General features: G+C 40.2%; 1 protein-coding gene across 2 annotated transcripts in view; it reads right to left on the bottom strand.

Annotated features, from left to right (window-relative positions):
• LOC126458266 (uncharacterized) overlaps positions 1-19,306 on the bottom strand; it is a 275,178-nt gene that overhangs the window by 112,766 nt on the left and 143,106 nt on the right. For both annotated transcript variants that reach the window (XM_050095191.1, XM_050095192.1), the window contains one exon: positions 6,235-6,370. In XM_050095191.1, coding sequence (XP_049951148.1) covers positions 6,235-6,370 — 136 coding nt within the window. The remainder of the gene's footprint in view (positions 1-6,234; positions 6,371-19,306) is intronic.

Genomic DNA, 19,306 nt, shown 5'->3' with positions numbered 1-19,306 from the left:
AAGGTTCCACCACTGTTGTTATGAATCACAGTGACTACCTGCAGAATGTCTCCACCAATTACCTGACTTCTCCACCTATAAACTCTGCCAGAGTGATCCCATCCCAGAAGTCCAATACTACCTCAAATGTCTGCTTAAAACATTATGCTCTTCCCAGAAAATTTCCCCTGAATCCATTTCCCTCCTCACCCCTATGATACCCCAACACAACCACCTTCTACATGCTCCCAAAATTCAACAAACAACCCCAGATGCCCCATTATGGCTGGTTATTGTGCCACCACTGAAAGAATTTCAGCTGTCATTGACCAACACCTACAATCAACTGTTAATAATCTAGCCTCTCTTGTCAAATATACCAACCATTTCCTTCAGTGGTTCTCCACCATCCCCACCCCTTTACCTCCTGGTTCCCTACTCATCACTGTAGATGCCACCTCTGTATATACCAACATTCCTCATGCCTGTGGTCTTAACACAATTGAATACTACTTTCCCAATGTCTTTGACACTCCAAACCCACCACTCATTCCTCATACACCCAGCGACAGAGTATTTGCAGTAACTAGAACCAGCCACAAAGGAGTACTCCCTTCATCACACGGTACCACCCCAGACGGAACACCTGAATCACATCCTTTACCTATCATCATGCCCTGAAATGAGGGTCATGCTACCCAAAATCCCCCCACCCCTCCGACAGTGGTATTCTGTTGCCCACTCAATCTTCACAACATCCTAGTCCATCCCTACACTACTCCCAATCACAACCCCCACCACAAGGATCATATCTCTGTGGAAGACCCAGGTGCAAGACCTGCCCAACCCACCCACTCAGCACTTCTTATTTCAATCTTATCACAGGTTTATCCTACCCCATCAGGGGATGGGCCACCTTTGAAATCAAACATGTCATTACCAGCTCTGCCAGTCATTGCACAGCTTTTTATATTGGTATGACTACCAACCAGATGTCCGCCAGGATGAATGGCCACTGCCACACTGTGGCCACGAGGAAAATTGGCCACCCTGTGGCACAACATGCAGATGCTGTATTTCAGTGGTTGCTTCATTACTCAAGCCACCTGGATCCTCCCATCCACCACCAGCTTTTCTGAACTGCAAAGATGGAAGTTATCCTTACAGCACATTCTCTGCTCCCGTAATTATCCCAGCCTCAACCTACGGTAACCTACTGTCCCCATACCCTACACCAAACAGTTTCCACCCCTCCTGTCCTATCATCTTCTCACCATTCTTGTCTCCCACTCTCTTTGTTTGCTGCCCTCTGTCAATGCACCTGCCTATCTTTCTGCGCTCCTCTCCTTTATGGGAAGGAGTTCCCAAAATTCATGGAAAATGAACAACTGAAGAAGGAAGAAAACACAGATGCATACAGAAACAAGCAGATGTTCAAATGGATGGACAAGAGAGATGTAGTAATGGCCGCTACGTTCCATGACATCACATTTGTTAAGTAAATCCAAACAGTGATGACATGCAAAATCCACCTGTTGTCATGGATCACAACAAGAAAATGGTAGAGGGTTGTAAGTTACAAAGCTAAGCTTTTTCACTATTTATAGTACACTACAAGCTTCAATGTATACATCCTGTATTAAAAAAAATATGGTGACAAAAAAATCAAATTTTAGTTCATGATTATTTTCGGTGAATAGTTGGTTGTATCCTCTCCACTAAAACGACCAGTTGGACGCCCACTTAAAATGCCAAAAGTGACTTGTCTTACGGACAGTTATTTTCTGGCCTTTTTACAAAGCACAACAAAGAAAACACTAACAAGGAGGTGTGGAATATGCATTTTTTTCCTACTTTCATTCTTCACTCGTAGGAGAGGAGGGGGCTGTTCAAGATCCAGCCCATTAAGGGTCACGGTTCTATTCAGCAAGTTATCACACAAGCTGATAGTGGGGCAGATAGGTGATCCCAATTGGGAACAAATGCAAGCACAGCTTACCAGTTCCAGCATATGCCTTACAATCAAGGGAAACCTTTTGAAAACCTTGGTCAGAACCGGGGGATTGGAATCATTTTAATTTATCACGGAGGATGATGTCCAAGCCAAAAATGAAAATGTTATGTATATGCAAGGTTTTTAAATGTAGTATTTGTGCATATGTGTTACTGAACAGTGTGAGGTGTGTTGTATGTCCAACCAACATGTTATGTATATGTAGGGTGTGTACATGTTGTATGTGTATGTACATGTTGCAGAACAATGTGAGGTTTGTTGTCTCTCCGAACATTCATGAGGAGAGGCTTTCAAAAAGAGACCTCTCTCTGGTGTGCAGAATGTGAAATTCTCTTGCATGTATCACTATATTTTAAAATATTTCACATGCAAGATGAACTTTAATTTGCAAAAACTGACATATAGTTTTCAGAGAAAATTTGCAATCACATGCTGCACAACACATTTCTTCATATGCCAAGTTTCCATTCATTTTTTAACTTTTCATTAAATTTTATTTACATGTTTTCTTTCGTTATTTTTGGTCTAACATGTAAGAATTTCCTAACTACTCCCAATGCATTACATGACATAAACTTTTCACAAATTGATGTTTTGTCTTTGGGGAAAATTTGCAATCACTTTTAGTACAATATATTTTATTGTCCATCTAACCTGCAATCATTTTCAAACATACATTCTATTTTATCATAATCCATTTTAATTTCTGTTCATAAATTATAATTCACAAAGATATGTTTTCAATAATGAGCAAGGCCTGTGTTGAGACTGCATCAGCCTCCACGAGGGCAAATTATCCATTGAAGCAGAGGTGAGTCAATGAAAAATACTGACTTAAGTGGTTAAATGGAATAAATTAAGAAAATATATATCTACTATTGCTGTTGTAGCAAAAAGCGGAGATACTAAGGATTCCAGATCAAAAGAGGCACACAGTGTAGATTATTAGACAGGGTTTTAGAGTTTTTTCTTACTTCTCATTAATGATGTGTCAAAGCACATACTAAATTATTCAGTTATAATCAAGTGCCAAACTTGTATATACTGTGAAATGGATCAAAGTAAATTATATCATGAACTGAATGAAATCAAATAATTTTGTAGCCTACACACGCATCCCAATAACATTCAAAATGCACTATATTCAGCTCTCAATAGAAAATTCCACAGAGAAAGGTGTTTTGTGCTTGTCTACAATACTACAGAGCTGCGACAATATGGCTACGAAATACAGATACTTTCACTATTCATTCATGACTACCTATACTGCCATTTTTTACATCCCATTTTTGGCTTATATAGCATTCTCGGCTATCTTAAAGTCAGTTATGAAGTATTTATAATAAAAATGCTCTAGACAACTCTACAATGATGGGTTCAGTTGTCAGTTAGCTTCTTGCTAAGAATTATGAAAATGTTACATTCAATTTTCTATTGTAAATATTCTATTAAGAAACTCACTGTCATTAATACTGTCACATACGTGCAACATATCTGCATCTCTAAAATATGGCAAGCATTAGTAAAGATCAATGAAGGCTCAGCTAGAGCTGCTGGATTTGATTGACTTCTCTGTATTCAGAGAAGCCCATCAAAGGGTTATGGACATACGCTGAGTGTTCCAGAATGAACTCTGGTTGAGCTGCAGTTCAAATACAGTTGTCAACAGAAGCACTGATCCGAGCTCGCAGACTAGGGAAATAAGATAAAGATGTCAAAGAGAGAAGGAACGCTTGGAAAAGATGGTAGACCACATAAGGCAGCAATTTTTTGGAGATATCACAAGACATTCTATGAACTGTGAACATCCCTCGATATGACACTGGACATGTCTGACATCACACAGAGCAGAATATAAATCTGTGGACAGGAGGTCCAAGAATCAGTGAAGAATTAACAATGATTTAAGGAGTCATCTTATGAGAGGCTCTGAAGCCTTTTAGAGTAGTTATGAGTCTAGCTGAGAATTAATAGCCAGTAAGAGACTCTCAGGCAGCCTAGGTAAGCCCACAGCTTCACTGCCAGCCTAAGTCTCACCTATGTATCTCAGAACCCTAATCAATGTGGAGAGCAGTTAGTTCCAATGTTAGTCCCGGTCAGAGATCAACTGAATGTATTATAAGTGTGCCTTGATTCACTCTTTGTTTAATTTAATTATGTGGGTAAAATAAAAGAACTCAAGTGTAATTATTGTTTGGTACATTAAAATATGTTATACCAAACGTAGCTCTTCTCTTATAACACGTTCAGAATCTCGTTAAGTGTCCAGCCAACCTTTTATCATCTCAAAATTGTAGCTATCACAGCTCAAAATTAGCCTAGTGTATTTGGCTTCTGCTACCCAATCCTGCCTCTGTGTGGTGAAATCACTTGCAGGATGCAAACAGATTTAAGCATTATGTTGTTTGGCTAAGGTTAGTTCAGTGACAGGACAATAGGCAACTATTAGAGTGGTTTGAGAAGTTATCGGAATGGAACAGAAAAAAAGTACTTATATCACTGAAACTTTTTATTTTTCAATGTAGTCTCCTCATAGAGTAATGCACTTGGTCCAACAATGTTCTAGTGCCTTGATCCCATCTCGAAAATGAGTTTCCTCCAGGCCTGCAAAATAGTTGTCAACTCCAGCTATCAATTCTTCGTTTGAAGTGAATCTTTGTCCACCAAGAAAAATTTTCAGTTTAGGGAAGAGACGAAGTCTGACAGAGCCATATCAGGTTAATAAGTTGGGTGTGCTAACAATTCATACCTTATTTTGTGTAATTTTGCCATGGCGACGGCACGTGTGCGGGTGCGCATTGTCTTGATGGAAGATCGAATTTCTTCCTTGCTAAACCTGGCCTTTTTTTGCGGGTCTTTTGTTGCAAATTGTCCAGGAGGTTAGAATAGTATTCTACAGTAATTGTTTGCCCAGTGGGGAGATAATCTACAAACAGAATCCCCTTCGCATCCCAGAACACTGATGCCATGACCTTTCCCGCCGAAGGAATTGGCTTTGCTTTTTTGGTGGCAGAGAATCAACATGTTTCCAATGCTCTGATTGTTGCTTTGCTTCTGGGGTATAGTAGTGCATCTAAGTTTCATCTCTGGTCACAAGCCAATGCAAAAAATCTTGTTCGTTTCTTCTAAAATGGGTCAAACATTGTTTCGATATGTCCATTCTCACGCGTTTTTGATCCACCATCAAGAGTCACAGCACTCATCTTGTATACAATTTTTTCATTTCTAATTCTTCAGTTAAAATGTGATATACCCTTTGAAATGATGTATGGCAAGCGTGAGCAATTTCACTCACTTTTAATTGGCGATCCTACATGACCATTTTGTGCACTTTTGCAATGATTTCTGTAGCAGTGACACATCTTGGCCGACCACTGCGCAGATCATCATCTAAGTTCTTCTGACCAAATTTAAATTCATGTGTCCACTTGGCAACAGTTGAATATGAAGTAGCAGAGTCTTCCAATGTATTCTGGAAATCAGCATGAACGTCCTTTGCTGTCATACCTTTCTTTACGAAGTACTTAATCACTGCTCGAATCTCGATTTCTTCGACCTTCCACAAGTAATTTCAAGGGAATAACAGAGCCATGTCACTGCCACAGCTCTCTTCCAAGAGTACTGATGTGGTATGTGTTTACATGCAACAGTCCTATGAATATTACGTGAACAACTCATTGCGCTAGTGCTGACCTCTCGTGGTGATTCCGAGAACTTTTCAAACCACCCTCACACTTAAAAGAAGCTACTACTTCTGTGCAGCAAACACACCAATGAAAACTGCATGTAACAAGAAGGCACTTCATCATACTTGTACATAATATTCTTTAACATTTAACAAAGATCTTACATGAAGTGGTTAAAAACTAACTTTTCATAAGGAATACTACATGTGCTCCCCAAAAACAATCATTCACCGGTTCCCACCATTTCACTTATATATGTCACAAGACTCTTTCTTTTTGAGAGAGCAACCTGTTCAATTTGGCTTCTTCTCAGTTACAGTTTCTCTCAATATCAGAGAAATTCCTGTCTAGACCTCATTAGTTCAGCATATCGCAAGGGACACACCGTAAGGAAAATCTTTAGGAATGTGGAATGAGTCAACATATTCACTAATGAAGTAAATTATCTAACAGAAACTGCATTCATAATTAACTACCATAAAACTACACATGCTTAATCAAGTTAAGTGTAACACAGTAAAGGTAAGTCATTAAAAACAAAAAACAATTTTTTACCAATATGTTTCACCATATGTTTTCTAAGCATCAGTTTTGTGCTGAACGTCTTGTGGCAGAAAGTACAAACTAAAAAGTTTGATTTATCAGCACCAAAACAAGAGTGGTTAACCAGATTCTCCTTCCGGGCAAATACCTGAAACACAGAAACTGCACACAATAACAATAAAAAAAGGGAAAGAGCCACTTAGTAAACCCAGTTATATGGAGTCCACAGGAAACTAGGTACAGCTTGACAAATGTTTCAGATAGACATTGTTAAGAACATTCTTCAGCAGTCAGATCTGTATCAACACCTATAACCTGAGTTCTGTTGTTAATTTCCGAATAAGATTTTCACAGTGCATTAACAGACAAAAAATTTGTAAGTGAACACTTCGTCAATGACAAAAATGTTTCCCCTGACCATAACGTCCAGCTAATCATTATTAATAGCTTACTTGATTACAGTGAAGTGGTATCATGGAAAGCAGATAGAGTAATTAATGAACAGTCAACAGACAGTTTCAGGGTAACCTTTCAGTAAGCTCACTAGAAAACCATGTATAATGTGACAGGCGTCAATGCTAATTTTAAACAATGGAAAATCCAGAATGGAATGTAAGAAATTATGAAAAGGATAGTTGCTACTCACCACATAGTGGAGATGCTGAATTGCAGAAGGCATAACAAAAAAACTGTCAGAATGTGAGCTTTTGTCAAAAACACAAAACTTGCACCCACACGTACACTCACACAAACACAACTCACACACACATGATCACAGTCTCTGGCACCTGAAGCCAGACTGTGAGCAGTAGTGCATGATGGGAGAGGCAACATGGTGGAGAGTGTAAGGAGGAGACTGAGGGTGGGGAAATATAGCAGGGCAGCAGTGGGGAGTGGTAAAGTGCTGCTTGTGGGAGCATACAGGGATGAAGTGGAGAGAGGGCAGGACAGCTAGGTGCGCTCAGGAAGTTATACGGAGAGCTGGGAGAGAGGGGGGGGGGGGGGGGGACAGCAGAAAATGAGAGAAATAAAAAGATTGAGGATGCTTTGGTGGAACAGATGGCTGCGCTATGCCAGAATGGGAACAGGGAATGGGCTAGATGGATAAGAAGGTTGAGGCCAGGAGGGTTAGGGGAACACAACATATAGTGCAGGGAGAGTTCCAATGTGTGCAGTTCAGAAAAGCTGGTATCGGTGAGAAGGATCCAGGTAGCACAGGCTGAGAAGCAGTCACTGAAATGAAGAAAGTCATGTTGGGAGGCATGCTCAGCAACAGCATGGTCCAGCTCTTTCTTGCCCACAGTTTGTCAGGGGCCATTTATGCGGACAGACAGCTCGTTGGTTGTCATGCCCAAGGATAGTGGGTACGACATTTCCCATTTCAGGACATGACAAGGCTAGTCAAAACCCTGGCAGAGAATGTAATTCAGTTTCTGCAGTCCAGGATGGTACTGAGTCCTGAGGGGAATACTCCTCTGTGGCTGATGGTGGGTCTTTGGGAGGTGGTGGTGACTGGAAAGATAAGGCACAGGTGATCTGTTTCTGTGCAAGGTTGGGAGGGTAATTATAGTCTCTGAAGGCCTCAACGAGACCCTCGGTATATTTCTGGAGGTACTGCTCGTCACTACAGTTGTGACAGACATGGGTGGCTAGGCTATGGAAGGGACTTCTTGGTATGGAAAGGATGGCAGCTGTCAAAGTGGAGGTACACTGGCGGTTGGTAGATCTGCTAAGGACAGAGATACTGATGTAGCCATCTTTGAGGTGGAGGTCAACATTGAGGAACGTAGCTTGTTGGGTTGAGTATGACCAGGTGAAGCAAATGGGGAAGAAGATGTTGAGGTTCTGAAGGAGTGTGGATAGGGTGTCCTGATCGTCAATCCAGATCACAAAGATGCCATCAATGAATCCGAACCAGGTGAGGGGTTTGAGAGTTTGGGTGTTTAGGAAGGATTCCTCTATACAGCCATGAACAGGTTGGCATATGATGGCGCCAAGCATGTGCCCATGGCCATACCCCAGATTTTTTTTGTAGGTAATGCTTTCAAAGGAGAAGTAATTGTGGGTGAGGATATAGTTGGTCATGGTGCCTAGGAAGGGGGTTGTTGGTTTGCAGTCTGTCGGGCACTGGAAAGATAGTGTTCAATAGCCGTAAGACCATGTGTATTAGGTATTGTAGTGTAAAGGGAGGTGGCAACAATAGTGATGAGCAGGGCATCTCCCACTGCCACCCTTTCTTCCACAATGACCTCCACCCATTCAGATTCCATCAATTGTTAACCCTCATGAACATAGTTCTGCAAAACCATACCAATCAGGCCCAAACCTCCTTGCTATACGTTCTCTCCATCCTTAAAATTCTACTGCTATACAGTCCCAAATTCCTGAATCCCATAACACCCATTGAAATTCTTGCCCTGTGGGAACTCGAGCAACATGCATAACGTCACCTCAAAAAACTCTCCATACTGCTCACTTCCTACTCCTGTCTTGGACTACCACTATCCACCATCTCTATAACAACCTCCAAACCTCCCCCACGTCCCCTCACAGCTGACAAACCCTGTCTCACAGACCTACTGCATTTACCCCACCATCAAAAACTCCCTCCTGCCATGACACAGGATCCAGAACCTAAACACACCCAAAACACAGTCATGAATCTTTCCTCCAAAAGTCTTAGTCCCGCATCAGACTAAGGCCCCATCTTTTGCTCCTCTCCCAAATTCAGTTGTTCAGGACTTTTAAAGATCTTCTCTCCTTCCCTCGGCCCCAACAGTGGAAATAGTTTTTTGCTACCAACCCTAACAATCAGACTCAACCAAAGACCAATGTTGAATCCTGTCTGACTCAGTTCACTCCAATATCCAATCATGAAACAATCCCACTGCCCCCAAATCACCCCTGTTAACTTTCCAAAATTTCTTAACTTTGAACTATGCCTCATCATCATTATTCAAATCCAAAATGCAAACTAACCTCACATCCACAGAAAGAACAACAATCCATCACCTAAAACCTGATCCCCCAAACTTATAATCCTACCTGCTGACAAAGGCTCCACTACCGTTGTTATGAACCACACACATTACCTGGCAAAAGGACTCCACCAGCTGCCAGATTCATCAAACTACAAATCCTACCACAGTGACCCCATTCCAGAAACCCGGCAGAACCCTCAGTCTCTCCTCAAATCCTTACACCCATCCCAGTACCTCTCCCCAGTGTCCATCTCTGTCCTCATCCCTGCCACTCCCCACACTCCTACCTTCTACATGCTTCCCACAGTCCATAAACCCAACCACCCACGATGCCCTATTGTGGCCAGAATTGTGCCTCACTGAGAGAATCTCTCCTTTCATAGACCAACACCTTCAGCCCATTACCCACAACCTACCCTCCTACACTGATGTCCAAAGTTAAAGCAACAAACTGCTATTTCCCCATCCTGTGTCTAATTCACAATTTAATCATACAAACTGTCAACAGATGTTACAATAATGTTCTGCATGGAAGATAGCATTCTAATCAATGGGCAACTATGACAACAATGACATTAGGGCACCTATCAAGTGGAGGGTAGTTCCACATCCATAATTGCTGTGTACACAGTCACAGATGGTGCAGTATGACACAGAGAAGATGCCTACAGAATCTCTGCTGTGGAAGGCCATAGGAAGAATGGAAGCAGGAGAGTCACAAACTGATGTGGTCTGATGGCTTAATGTGAAGTGTTACATTGTTTCTTGGTTGAGATGATAGTTTATAGAGACCAAAACTGTATCCAGGAGACCAAGACAGGACCGACCACATGTGACATAAGAAAGAGTGGACTGTTAGAGCATGATGGTGCCGCTTTACTACTGCACTGCAACTGGCATCTGACCACGCAGCATCCCTTGGATGTGTTGTATCAAGGTAAACTGTGTACAGAAGGCTTCAATAGAGTGGCCTTCGTTGTTGGAGACCTGCTGTATTTTTACCTCTGGCTTGTCATCACAGAATGGAATGTCTAGAGTGGAGCCGTCAACATACCACCTGGAAGGCCAAAAGGTGGGCCAATGTTCTTTTCACAGGTGAGTCCCGATTTGGTCTGGAGAGTGATTCTCAAGGGATTTGCATCTGGATGGCACACGGAACACAATTTCAGGACCCACACATTGTGGAAAGAGACTGATATTGAGCAGGATTCCTAATATTGTGGGCAGGGATTATGTTGACCACTACAACACTTCATGAAATTGTACAGGTGAATCAACAAAATTTAACTGCTGTCAGTTGTCATGAGGAGATCTTGGGATATCATGGGTGGCTGTAGCAAGATGCTATGGGCCTTACTTCATATTGATGGATGATAATGCTCAACCTCATAGAGCATGGGTTCTTGATGTTTTTATGGAAATAGAAAATATTGCATGCATGGTGTGGCCTGATCATTTGTATTCCACAGAGCATGTCTGGGATGCACTAAGGAGATGGGTTGCATCACATCAGCAATTACCAACCACTCTCCAAGCCTTCTGAGCAGCTCTGCAGGAAGAATGGGCATTATTGCCTCAACATTAGATTGATGACTTCATTCACAGCACGTCCCATCATTATCAGGCCTCTATTGGTGCCAGTGGCGGTCACACCCCATACTCAGCACATTTACCAGTTGTCAGAATGTGTGTGCAAATCTGTTAAAATGGAAAAAAATGAATAACATTTTTGTCTACCATTATGCATGTGAAAACAAAACTAAATACCTGGTTACTACTAGAATGCCAACAGCAGTAGATCAGGAAATATTAAGAGTTGGAGACATGCAGTTTGAAAAAGTGAACACATTTAAGTATCTAGGCGTGGACATCACTTCGAGAAATGAGATTGAATCCAAACTGAAGAAGAGATTATGGGTGGGAAATGTGTGCTACTTCTCACTGAATAGATTACTTTCATCACGGATATTGTCTAGGAATTTAAAGATTAGAATATACAAAACTATTATTCTACCAATTATGCTGTATGGGTGTGAGACTTGGTCTCTCTGTGTGCAAAATGAAAAGCCGTTTCGAGTATTTGAAAACAAAATTTTGAGGAAAATTTTCAGAGCAAAGAGGGATGACATAAGTGGAGAGTGGTGAAAACTGCATAACGAAGAGGTTCACGAACTCTATTCAAGCCCTGACATAATCAGTATTATTAAATCACGTAGGCTGCAATGGGCGGGTCACGTAGCTCGAATGGATGAGGGCAGGGCAGCTCGCAGAGTACTGGTAGGGCACCTAGAAGGAAAACGTCCTGTGGGGAAACATCTACATCTACATCCATACTCCGCAAGCCACCTGACGGTGTGTGGCGGAGGGTACCTTGAGTACCTCTATCGGTTCTCCCATCTATTCCATTCTCGTATTGTTCGTGGAAAGAAGGATTGTCGGTATGCCTCTGTGTGGGCTCCCACCCCACCGAGGTGTAGATGGGAGGACAATGTGAAGGCTCATGTGAGGAGCCTAGGTATTGAAGGTGAATGGAAGGAAATAGCCCAAGACAGGGACAGATGGCGAAAATACGTTGCTGCGGTAATGGACTCTCGAGTCCGGTATGACCAGTGAGTAAGTAAGTAAATATTATGCACGTTTCATTTGATCACGTTATGTATTCTTTACATTGTTCCTACTTTACTATCATCTGTTTTTACTGTTTTGTGGCAAAATAAACACAACCATGCAAAATGTCCAATTGTTGCTTTGATTTTGGACAGTCGTGTATATAAAAGATACCAACCACTTCCTCCACAGTTCCTGTTCCTTTTCCACTTGGTGCCCTGCTTGTCGCTATTGATGGCACCTCCCTTTACGCTAACATCTCTAATGCCCATGGCCTAACTATTATTGAATACTATCTTTCCCAATGCCCTACAGATTCCACACCAACCAACTCCTTCCTAGTCACCACGACCAAATATATCCGCAGCCACAATAACATCTTCTTTGAAGACATTACCTAGAAATAAATCCGAGGTACAGCTATGAGCACCTGCATGGCAACATCCTATGCAAACTTATTCATGGGTCGTATAGAGGAATGCTTCCTAAACACCCAGAATCCCAAACATCTCACCTGGTTCAGATTCACTGATGACATCTTTGTGATCTGGGTTGAGGGCGAGGACACCCTATCCCCACTCCTTCAGAACCTCAACATTTTCTCTCCCACCTTCCTCAACATTGACTTCCACCTCAAAGGTGGCTGCATCAGTACCTCTGTCCATGTCATACCTACCAGCCACTGGCAATACCTCCATTTAGACAGCTGCCACCCATTGCTTACCAAGAAGTCCCTTCAATACAGCCTGGCCACCCATGGCAATTGTATCTGTACTGATGAACAATCCCTCTCAAACAATACCGAGGGTCTCATTGAGACAGACCGTAATTACCCTTCCAACATTGCCATCTGGATCCTTCCCACCAACATCAGCTTTTCTGAACTGCATAGGTGGGAACTATCCCCGCAATATATCCTATGTTCCCATAACCCTCCTGGCCTCAACCTTCTTCAGCCACTGTCCTTACCCATCTAGCCCCTTTCCTATTTCCATTCCAGCATTACACAGCCCTCTATTCCACCAATGCACTTTCAGACTTTTTACTTTTCTGCTACCCCCTCCCCTCCTCCTCCTTCCCCCATCCCTCTGTCTAATCTCCTGACAGCACCTAGCTGTCCTACCCTCCCTCCATTCATCTCTGTATGTTCCCACAAGTAGCACTTTACTGTCCCCCACCCCTATTTTCTACCTTGCTATCCCTACCCCAGCCTCCTCCTTACCCCCTTCACCTGGTTGCCTCTCCCATCATGCACTGCTGCTTGCAGTCTGGCTTCAGCTACCAGAAGCTGTCGTGTGTGTGTGTGTGTGTGTGTGTGTGTGTGTGTGTGTGTGTGTGTGTGTGTGTGTGTGTGTGTGTGTATTTGGCAAAGGCCTTGTTGGGCAAAAGCTCACTTTCAGACAGTCTCTTCGTTGGGCCTATCTGCGACTCAGCATCTCCATTAAATGGTGAGAAGCATGATACTAATTTTAATGTATTTATGAAGGGATTTCCATTAATCTTTAACACTGATAATGTATTCTTGCAATATGAAATCTACTTTTGTGTGATATGTCACATACCTTAGGTTTCCACACTCCTTTTGATTTCCCATTTATGCCTTGCCTTGCATCATATGATATATAGCAATGTTTCAATGCCTATCTGATATGGTTCTCACTGAGATGATATGATATGTGATACTACATGCAATGTAACTTGCAACATGATGCAGAAGCAACCTGCATCAACAGAGTGCACAGAAACATAGTGGAAGCATGTTAACTGGTTCACGCCAGGACAACAGTAACACAACACCTCTGTTGTATTGCCTGGCACAACATGGAGTGCTGGCTGTCCCATGCAATTTGTGTCATACGATACATATGATACACAGGAAGGGAAATTTCAAGTCATCCGATGTACCCAAAAAAAGTTATTTTATATAGATGAAGCAAAGTTAGATCCATCTCTATAGTTGGTTTCTCAGTAGAACTTTTGCCTTTCACCTAAAAAATTAAAAACCACCATCTCAACATTTGTGCACAGTCTCTGCTACAAAGTCTTTCTGATTCATCTTTGAAGAAATTATTCAGTTAAAAAAAAATGATTTTTCACATTTTACAGTCTGACGTCACAGCTTGATAATGAATTTCCAAGTAAAGGTTACTGTGTACATTCCAGAAAGTTTGCAGTGAAAAGTGCAGTCACTTGACAGTTCATGTTTGGTGCATTTTATGGCATGCATTTCTACACACAAAATATAGCTAACTTATTGAAATCGGTCTTACTGATGAAAGGAGAGCTATATCCATTTTCATTCTCGAGAAACTGTATGAGATATATTCGAGGCTGTCTGCAATAAGGCTGGCAGCAAGGTGCCACATGTGAGGTTACTGCCACCTACTATGGCCTGCTATGTGGAATGCAGAGCTCCCTCATGTTTCTCTTGTTTGTATGCTGCCAGTACAAGCTGAAGCTGGATATGAAAAAAACTTACTGGAAAGAAAAGACACCAGGATTCGTCAGCTAATGTTGCTGACTGTTTTTTTTTTTTCTTTTTTTCAGTCCTGATACCAGGAAACTTTGCAACACATGTAAGAGAGATCTGAAAGCTAAATTCCTCTTACTTCTAAATGAGCAGCTTGATGAAGCTGAGAAAACCATGTCAGGATTTTCCCTGGCTTCTTTGTGTTTCTTCAAACACATTATCTACCCCTATGCACAGTTCACGACCCACTCCTACACCACTGATGGTGACCTATCTCTCTTCAAATCCAGAAATGGTTCTTCTAGATGCTCCTCAAGCTGAGTCATTTAATACTTTGCAAAACTGAAAAGTTGCAGAAATGCTATCCTAGCTTTTATTAATTTGTAGCTATTGTTAACATACACATCACACTGAATAGAGTACCATACTAGATGGTCTTACTAAAAATAAACTTTTCACTGTGGCATATTTAGCACCACTCAAACACTTGCACCAACTTACCGTACTGTAATGATTAGCTTCTCAACAGAGAAGTTGCAAGTAAAGAATTCATGTTTTTCTTTGTCAGAGTAGCTGATATTAATTGCTCCAGAGCGTAGAAGCTGCCTGGACTCAGTCTACAGAATTCGTGGAATTTGTGTTCCTGTTGGGAGAGTTCATGGGAAATCACAGCTGCACTATGTTTGAAATTTATCACATTGTATGGGTGCACTCAAAACTTCCTTTTCTTTTTAAGTTTTTTGAATTTAAAATAATAATGATAGTCACAATAACATCCTCTGTAGAAGGATGCAACTGAAACTGAAGCAGAAATGTGATTCGTGCTGTCTTGTTGCTTGTCGTATGGTGATTCACATCAATTGTCATATCCCACATTGTATTATCTCAGAGTGAACCACACCTTATATCTCAAATACTCATTTAGAATGTGTTATCTTCATGCTATCCACCACATGTTAGTCAGTACTCGTAGGTATTGCTACTTCCTGATCTCATGTCCCCTTGTTCTTTCTGGCTTTGGTATTCTGGATCTAATAAAAGTTGTCTTATTATCACATTGCCTCCAGTCTTTTACTATTTATTGTAATTATCTTATTTATTTCCTGTCTTTTAACTGGTTGCAGTGGTTCCACTGCTATAGTTACATACTAAAAGGTAACAGAAATGAATGCCTGCATGTATTGTGGTTCAGAGCATATACAAATTAAGTGTCCAGTTCCTAGTTTTATTTTTTTTATTTACTTTTATCTTTGTAGTTTTGATATTTTTATCCAGGGGTTCTTTATTGATTACTTCATTAAAAAAGTGTGCACAAGTATGAGTGATGACTTGGTTTGTACTTATTATTAAATATGATGTCAAACTAAATTGTCAGGAAAACAGAATGACATGTGGGTATAATGCTTAACATTTTATGTAAATGGCCACAATGGCTCTGTTTTTGACAAGGAAGAGGGAAATCTGCACACGATCTTACTTCATTCTTTTTGTTGCAAACTGAATATAACAACTGCTTGAATAGAAATAGTATTGTTGTAACAATTTATATTTCAATGATATCGATCCTTCTACATGTGATACACACCAAATAATCCTTTCTTCCCTTCCTAACACTAGCATTCATATCTTAGGTAATATAGACCACACATAGAGTGTACCTGTCTATACAGTTTTATCTTTGACTTCTTTGTCATGAGGTGTCGCTGCATACAGTTCAGAGCTCCCTCACACTAGCCAATAGTCTGGCTGTGTGCTACTCTTTGTATAGAAACAGATATCACAGATGCATCCGTCAAAGGCAGAAATATGGTAAATCATCTTACAAAATGGTCTTTTCAACCACTGCCTGCTTACAATTTTTACTTGTACTTATAAAGTGTTTAATTTTGCTTCCCTTTATTATAAATTAGTTCAATGATGCAATGCATGAAATTATATGACTGTAATCTGAAATTATATGACTGTAATCTAGAACATACATGTTTAATGGGTTAAACATTGTAAGTGCCCTTTTTTTATTCGGCCTTTATTTCATTTTTGTGTTTGCGACTATAACCAACCTGGTATTCTCACAACTTTTTTTCTGGTATGTATGCACTTCCTCCAAAATGGCTACACAGCTGAAATTTCACAGTATACACAATAAAAATAAAATGCAAACGAAATGACACAATTTCAGAGACTTTACTGGTCTCATACAGACATGGTTTTATATAAAAAAAAGAATCATATCTACATGAGACTAGTCTGAAACTGTGTCCTTTCATTTCTATAAGTACCACCACATGGGTTTCACACTAGATCCCCCATTTATGTTTGATACTGAGGTGCTTTTCCAGAACATGGAGAGCCTCTGCAATTTTGTGTGTAAAGGGGAATTTTAAGTAGACTGGAGAGGTAGTGAGAGTTTGGATTGAGGAGAGAGGCATATCAGGGTAATCCATGCAATTGTGTGAACTGCTGTGCCAAGATGGTTAACACACCTACCTAGTAAGCTGGAGACTCAGTGGAGACTCAGGTTCGATTCCTGGCCTTGGTGCAAATTTTCACTTGCTGCTTCAGTCTATGTAGATAAAAATGGATATTTTCCATAATCCAGATAATTTCTTTCAAGAAGTTATCTTAATTGTGGACCATGTATCAACTAAAATAAAGTGTGGCACTAACAAGAAACTAAAAAAGACATGGCTTGGGCAAATAGAGAAGTAGGACTAATTTTATGTTACAAGTAATACATACTATGCTGCCTTAAAATCGAAAAACCTCTGTATAATGTCTAAAATTAATTATCTAAATAACAGAATTAAATTTATATGGGCAATAGTTGAAAGAGAAACTGGGAAATAAGTTAAAAAATATGATTATTTTGTTGGTAAAGAAAAGTACTGAGTAATAAATTATAGTGCCACATAGCCAATGTATTTCATAACTTCTTCCTGGAAGTAGCTCAAAAGATTGGCATTACAATTCAAGGGACACAGTAAAGGAACACATTCACTCTGTTGTGCATGTCAAAGAAAACATTACTAAGTATTTCAATAACAGTTCTATACCTAATCATGGAACAAGGGGTAGTATGCACCTGTATTTACAAGTAAAAACAAGCAAAAAACTAAAAACAACATTTCCTACTAAGGAATAAAATTATGTAACAAATATCCTATGGAGATGAACAGGGTTTCTAAAACACATCCATTTATAAAGGCAACTAAAACATTCTTCAAAAGTAATACTTACTTCACAATCAAAGATTACTTATCGGACTCAGAGAGTAGTGAGTTGATAATGGAAATGGGGTAATTACAACACCTTGTCACATTAAAAATGGTTTTACAAGAAAATCATGTTCCAAGAACTAAAGTGCACGACAGTAATGTCTTATCATTGTCCTGGGCTCAACATCTCATTCTTCATTCAACTGACTCAGTTTTTCAGGTTGAGTGATGGGAAGGCATTAAAAATGCATGGGGCATAGTGGCTTGTTTCTGGACCTGGAGTCAGTTTTCTGAACAGACATGTTCATGATTCAGGAGTCACCAGTGGGTGCCCTTGACGCATGCAGCGATGAAGAGCAAAACTATGTTTATACTATAAGTTATCTGAAGCAAATTGCGTATATATCAAAGAACATTGTACAACAAGGACCAACCAAATGAGTCAGTGTAGTTGTAAGAGACTGTCCTCATATTTGGCAGGATGGAGTTAACTCTGTTCAGCCATCCTGAGTTAGGCTTTCTGTGTTTCTCCTAATTCATTTCAGGAAAATGCCGGGATGGTTCCATCATTAAGGCCATGGCTGAACACCTGTCCTAACATCATAAAAGTATACCTATATATTTCGCGTGTATGTACATTTGTGGGCTATTCATTTTCATTGCATTGTGTTGACACAGCATGTTTCATTCACATCCAAATCACAACTACTCTAACAAAATTTAAAGTTTAATTACTTCCCTCAAAACCAAAATTCTCATGGAACCCACAATATCACAAGTAAATTATTAAAATCCCATTCTCCACATATATGCAGTCACATACACAATACATCACAATCACAGGTATATTTCTAGATGGAATTAAATATGCTTTTGTTAGATACCTTCACAAGGAAACAATTCCTTGTGAATACCTTCACAATCAACAAGGAAGGATGTTAACAATTAACGGCCAGTGTCATTGCTTATCTCCTTCTCAAAGGTAGAAGAAGAGGCTTATAACACACACACACACACACACACACACACACACACACACATACACACACATCCCAAAATGAAATACTCTTGATGTAGAGAAACAAGCATTGTCACCATTTGAGAGATACAGAGGCGAGTGAGTGTGCCAGGACTAACCCCAGTTCACTGCTAGTAGCGCACTTCACCACAACGCATCTATGCGTAGCGCACAAGTATTGCACCACAATTTAAGACTAGAATTAAAAAGTAAAGTTGCTTTTCCACACTTTGTCAGCATGTGTTTTGGTATAATGTTTAAACTGTCAAATATTAGATTGACCAGATAAATATATTTCCCTAAATACATCATTTTAAGAATAAAATAAGTCACGCTAAATAACAAAGCTAGGAACCCAAAAACTGGTCATAATGTGCAGATGTAGTCAAAATTAACTAGTACAAGTCTCAATGCAATTAACCCAATATTTCGGTCAGAATAGGCATTTTTAAGAAAAATTTCAAATAAATATTAGACTTAGAAATATGAAAATTTGTATGAAGCTTCAGTTTAGTATAAAAACATTAATTATGTAACCCCACTAAGCTACCTCTATTAGTTTTCGAGTAGTTTACTGAAAACTAAATTTGGAACTAAAATGTCCTTAATTGTAGTAGGTTAAGTATTTATTAATGTTAGGAAGTTTTTGTTGCAGTACATGATGAAACCTACTAAATAATAGAGCTATAACAAGTTTCAAGGCCTGGATGTAAATAATAACAAATATAAGATCTCTTAAAGTTGTAGTTCAGCTGTCATGTTCTACTGTCAGTTCCATTCTAAAAAGTCTAGG

This window comes from Schistocerca serialis, chromosome 2 (assembly GCF_023864345.2).
Source record: "Schistocerca serialis cubense isolate TAMUIC-IGC-003099 chromosome 2, iqSchSeri2.2, whole genome shotgun sequence".
NCBI classification, from domain to species: domain Eukaryota; kingdom Metazoa; phylum Arthropoda; class Insecta; order Orthoptera; family Acrididae; genus Schistocerca; species Schistocerca serialis.
This window is presented reverse-complemented; position numbering and strand designations above follow the sequence as displayed.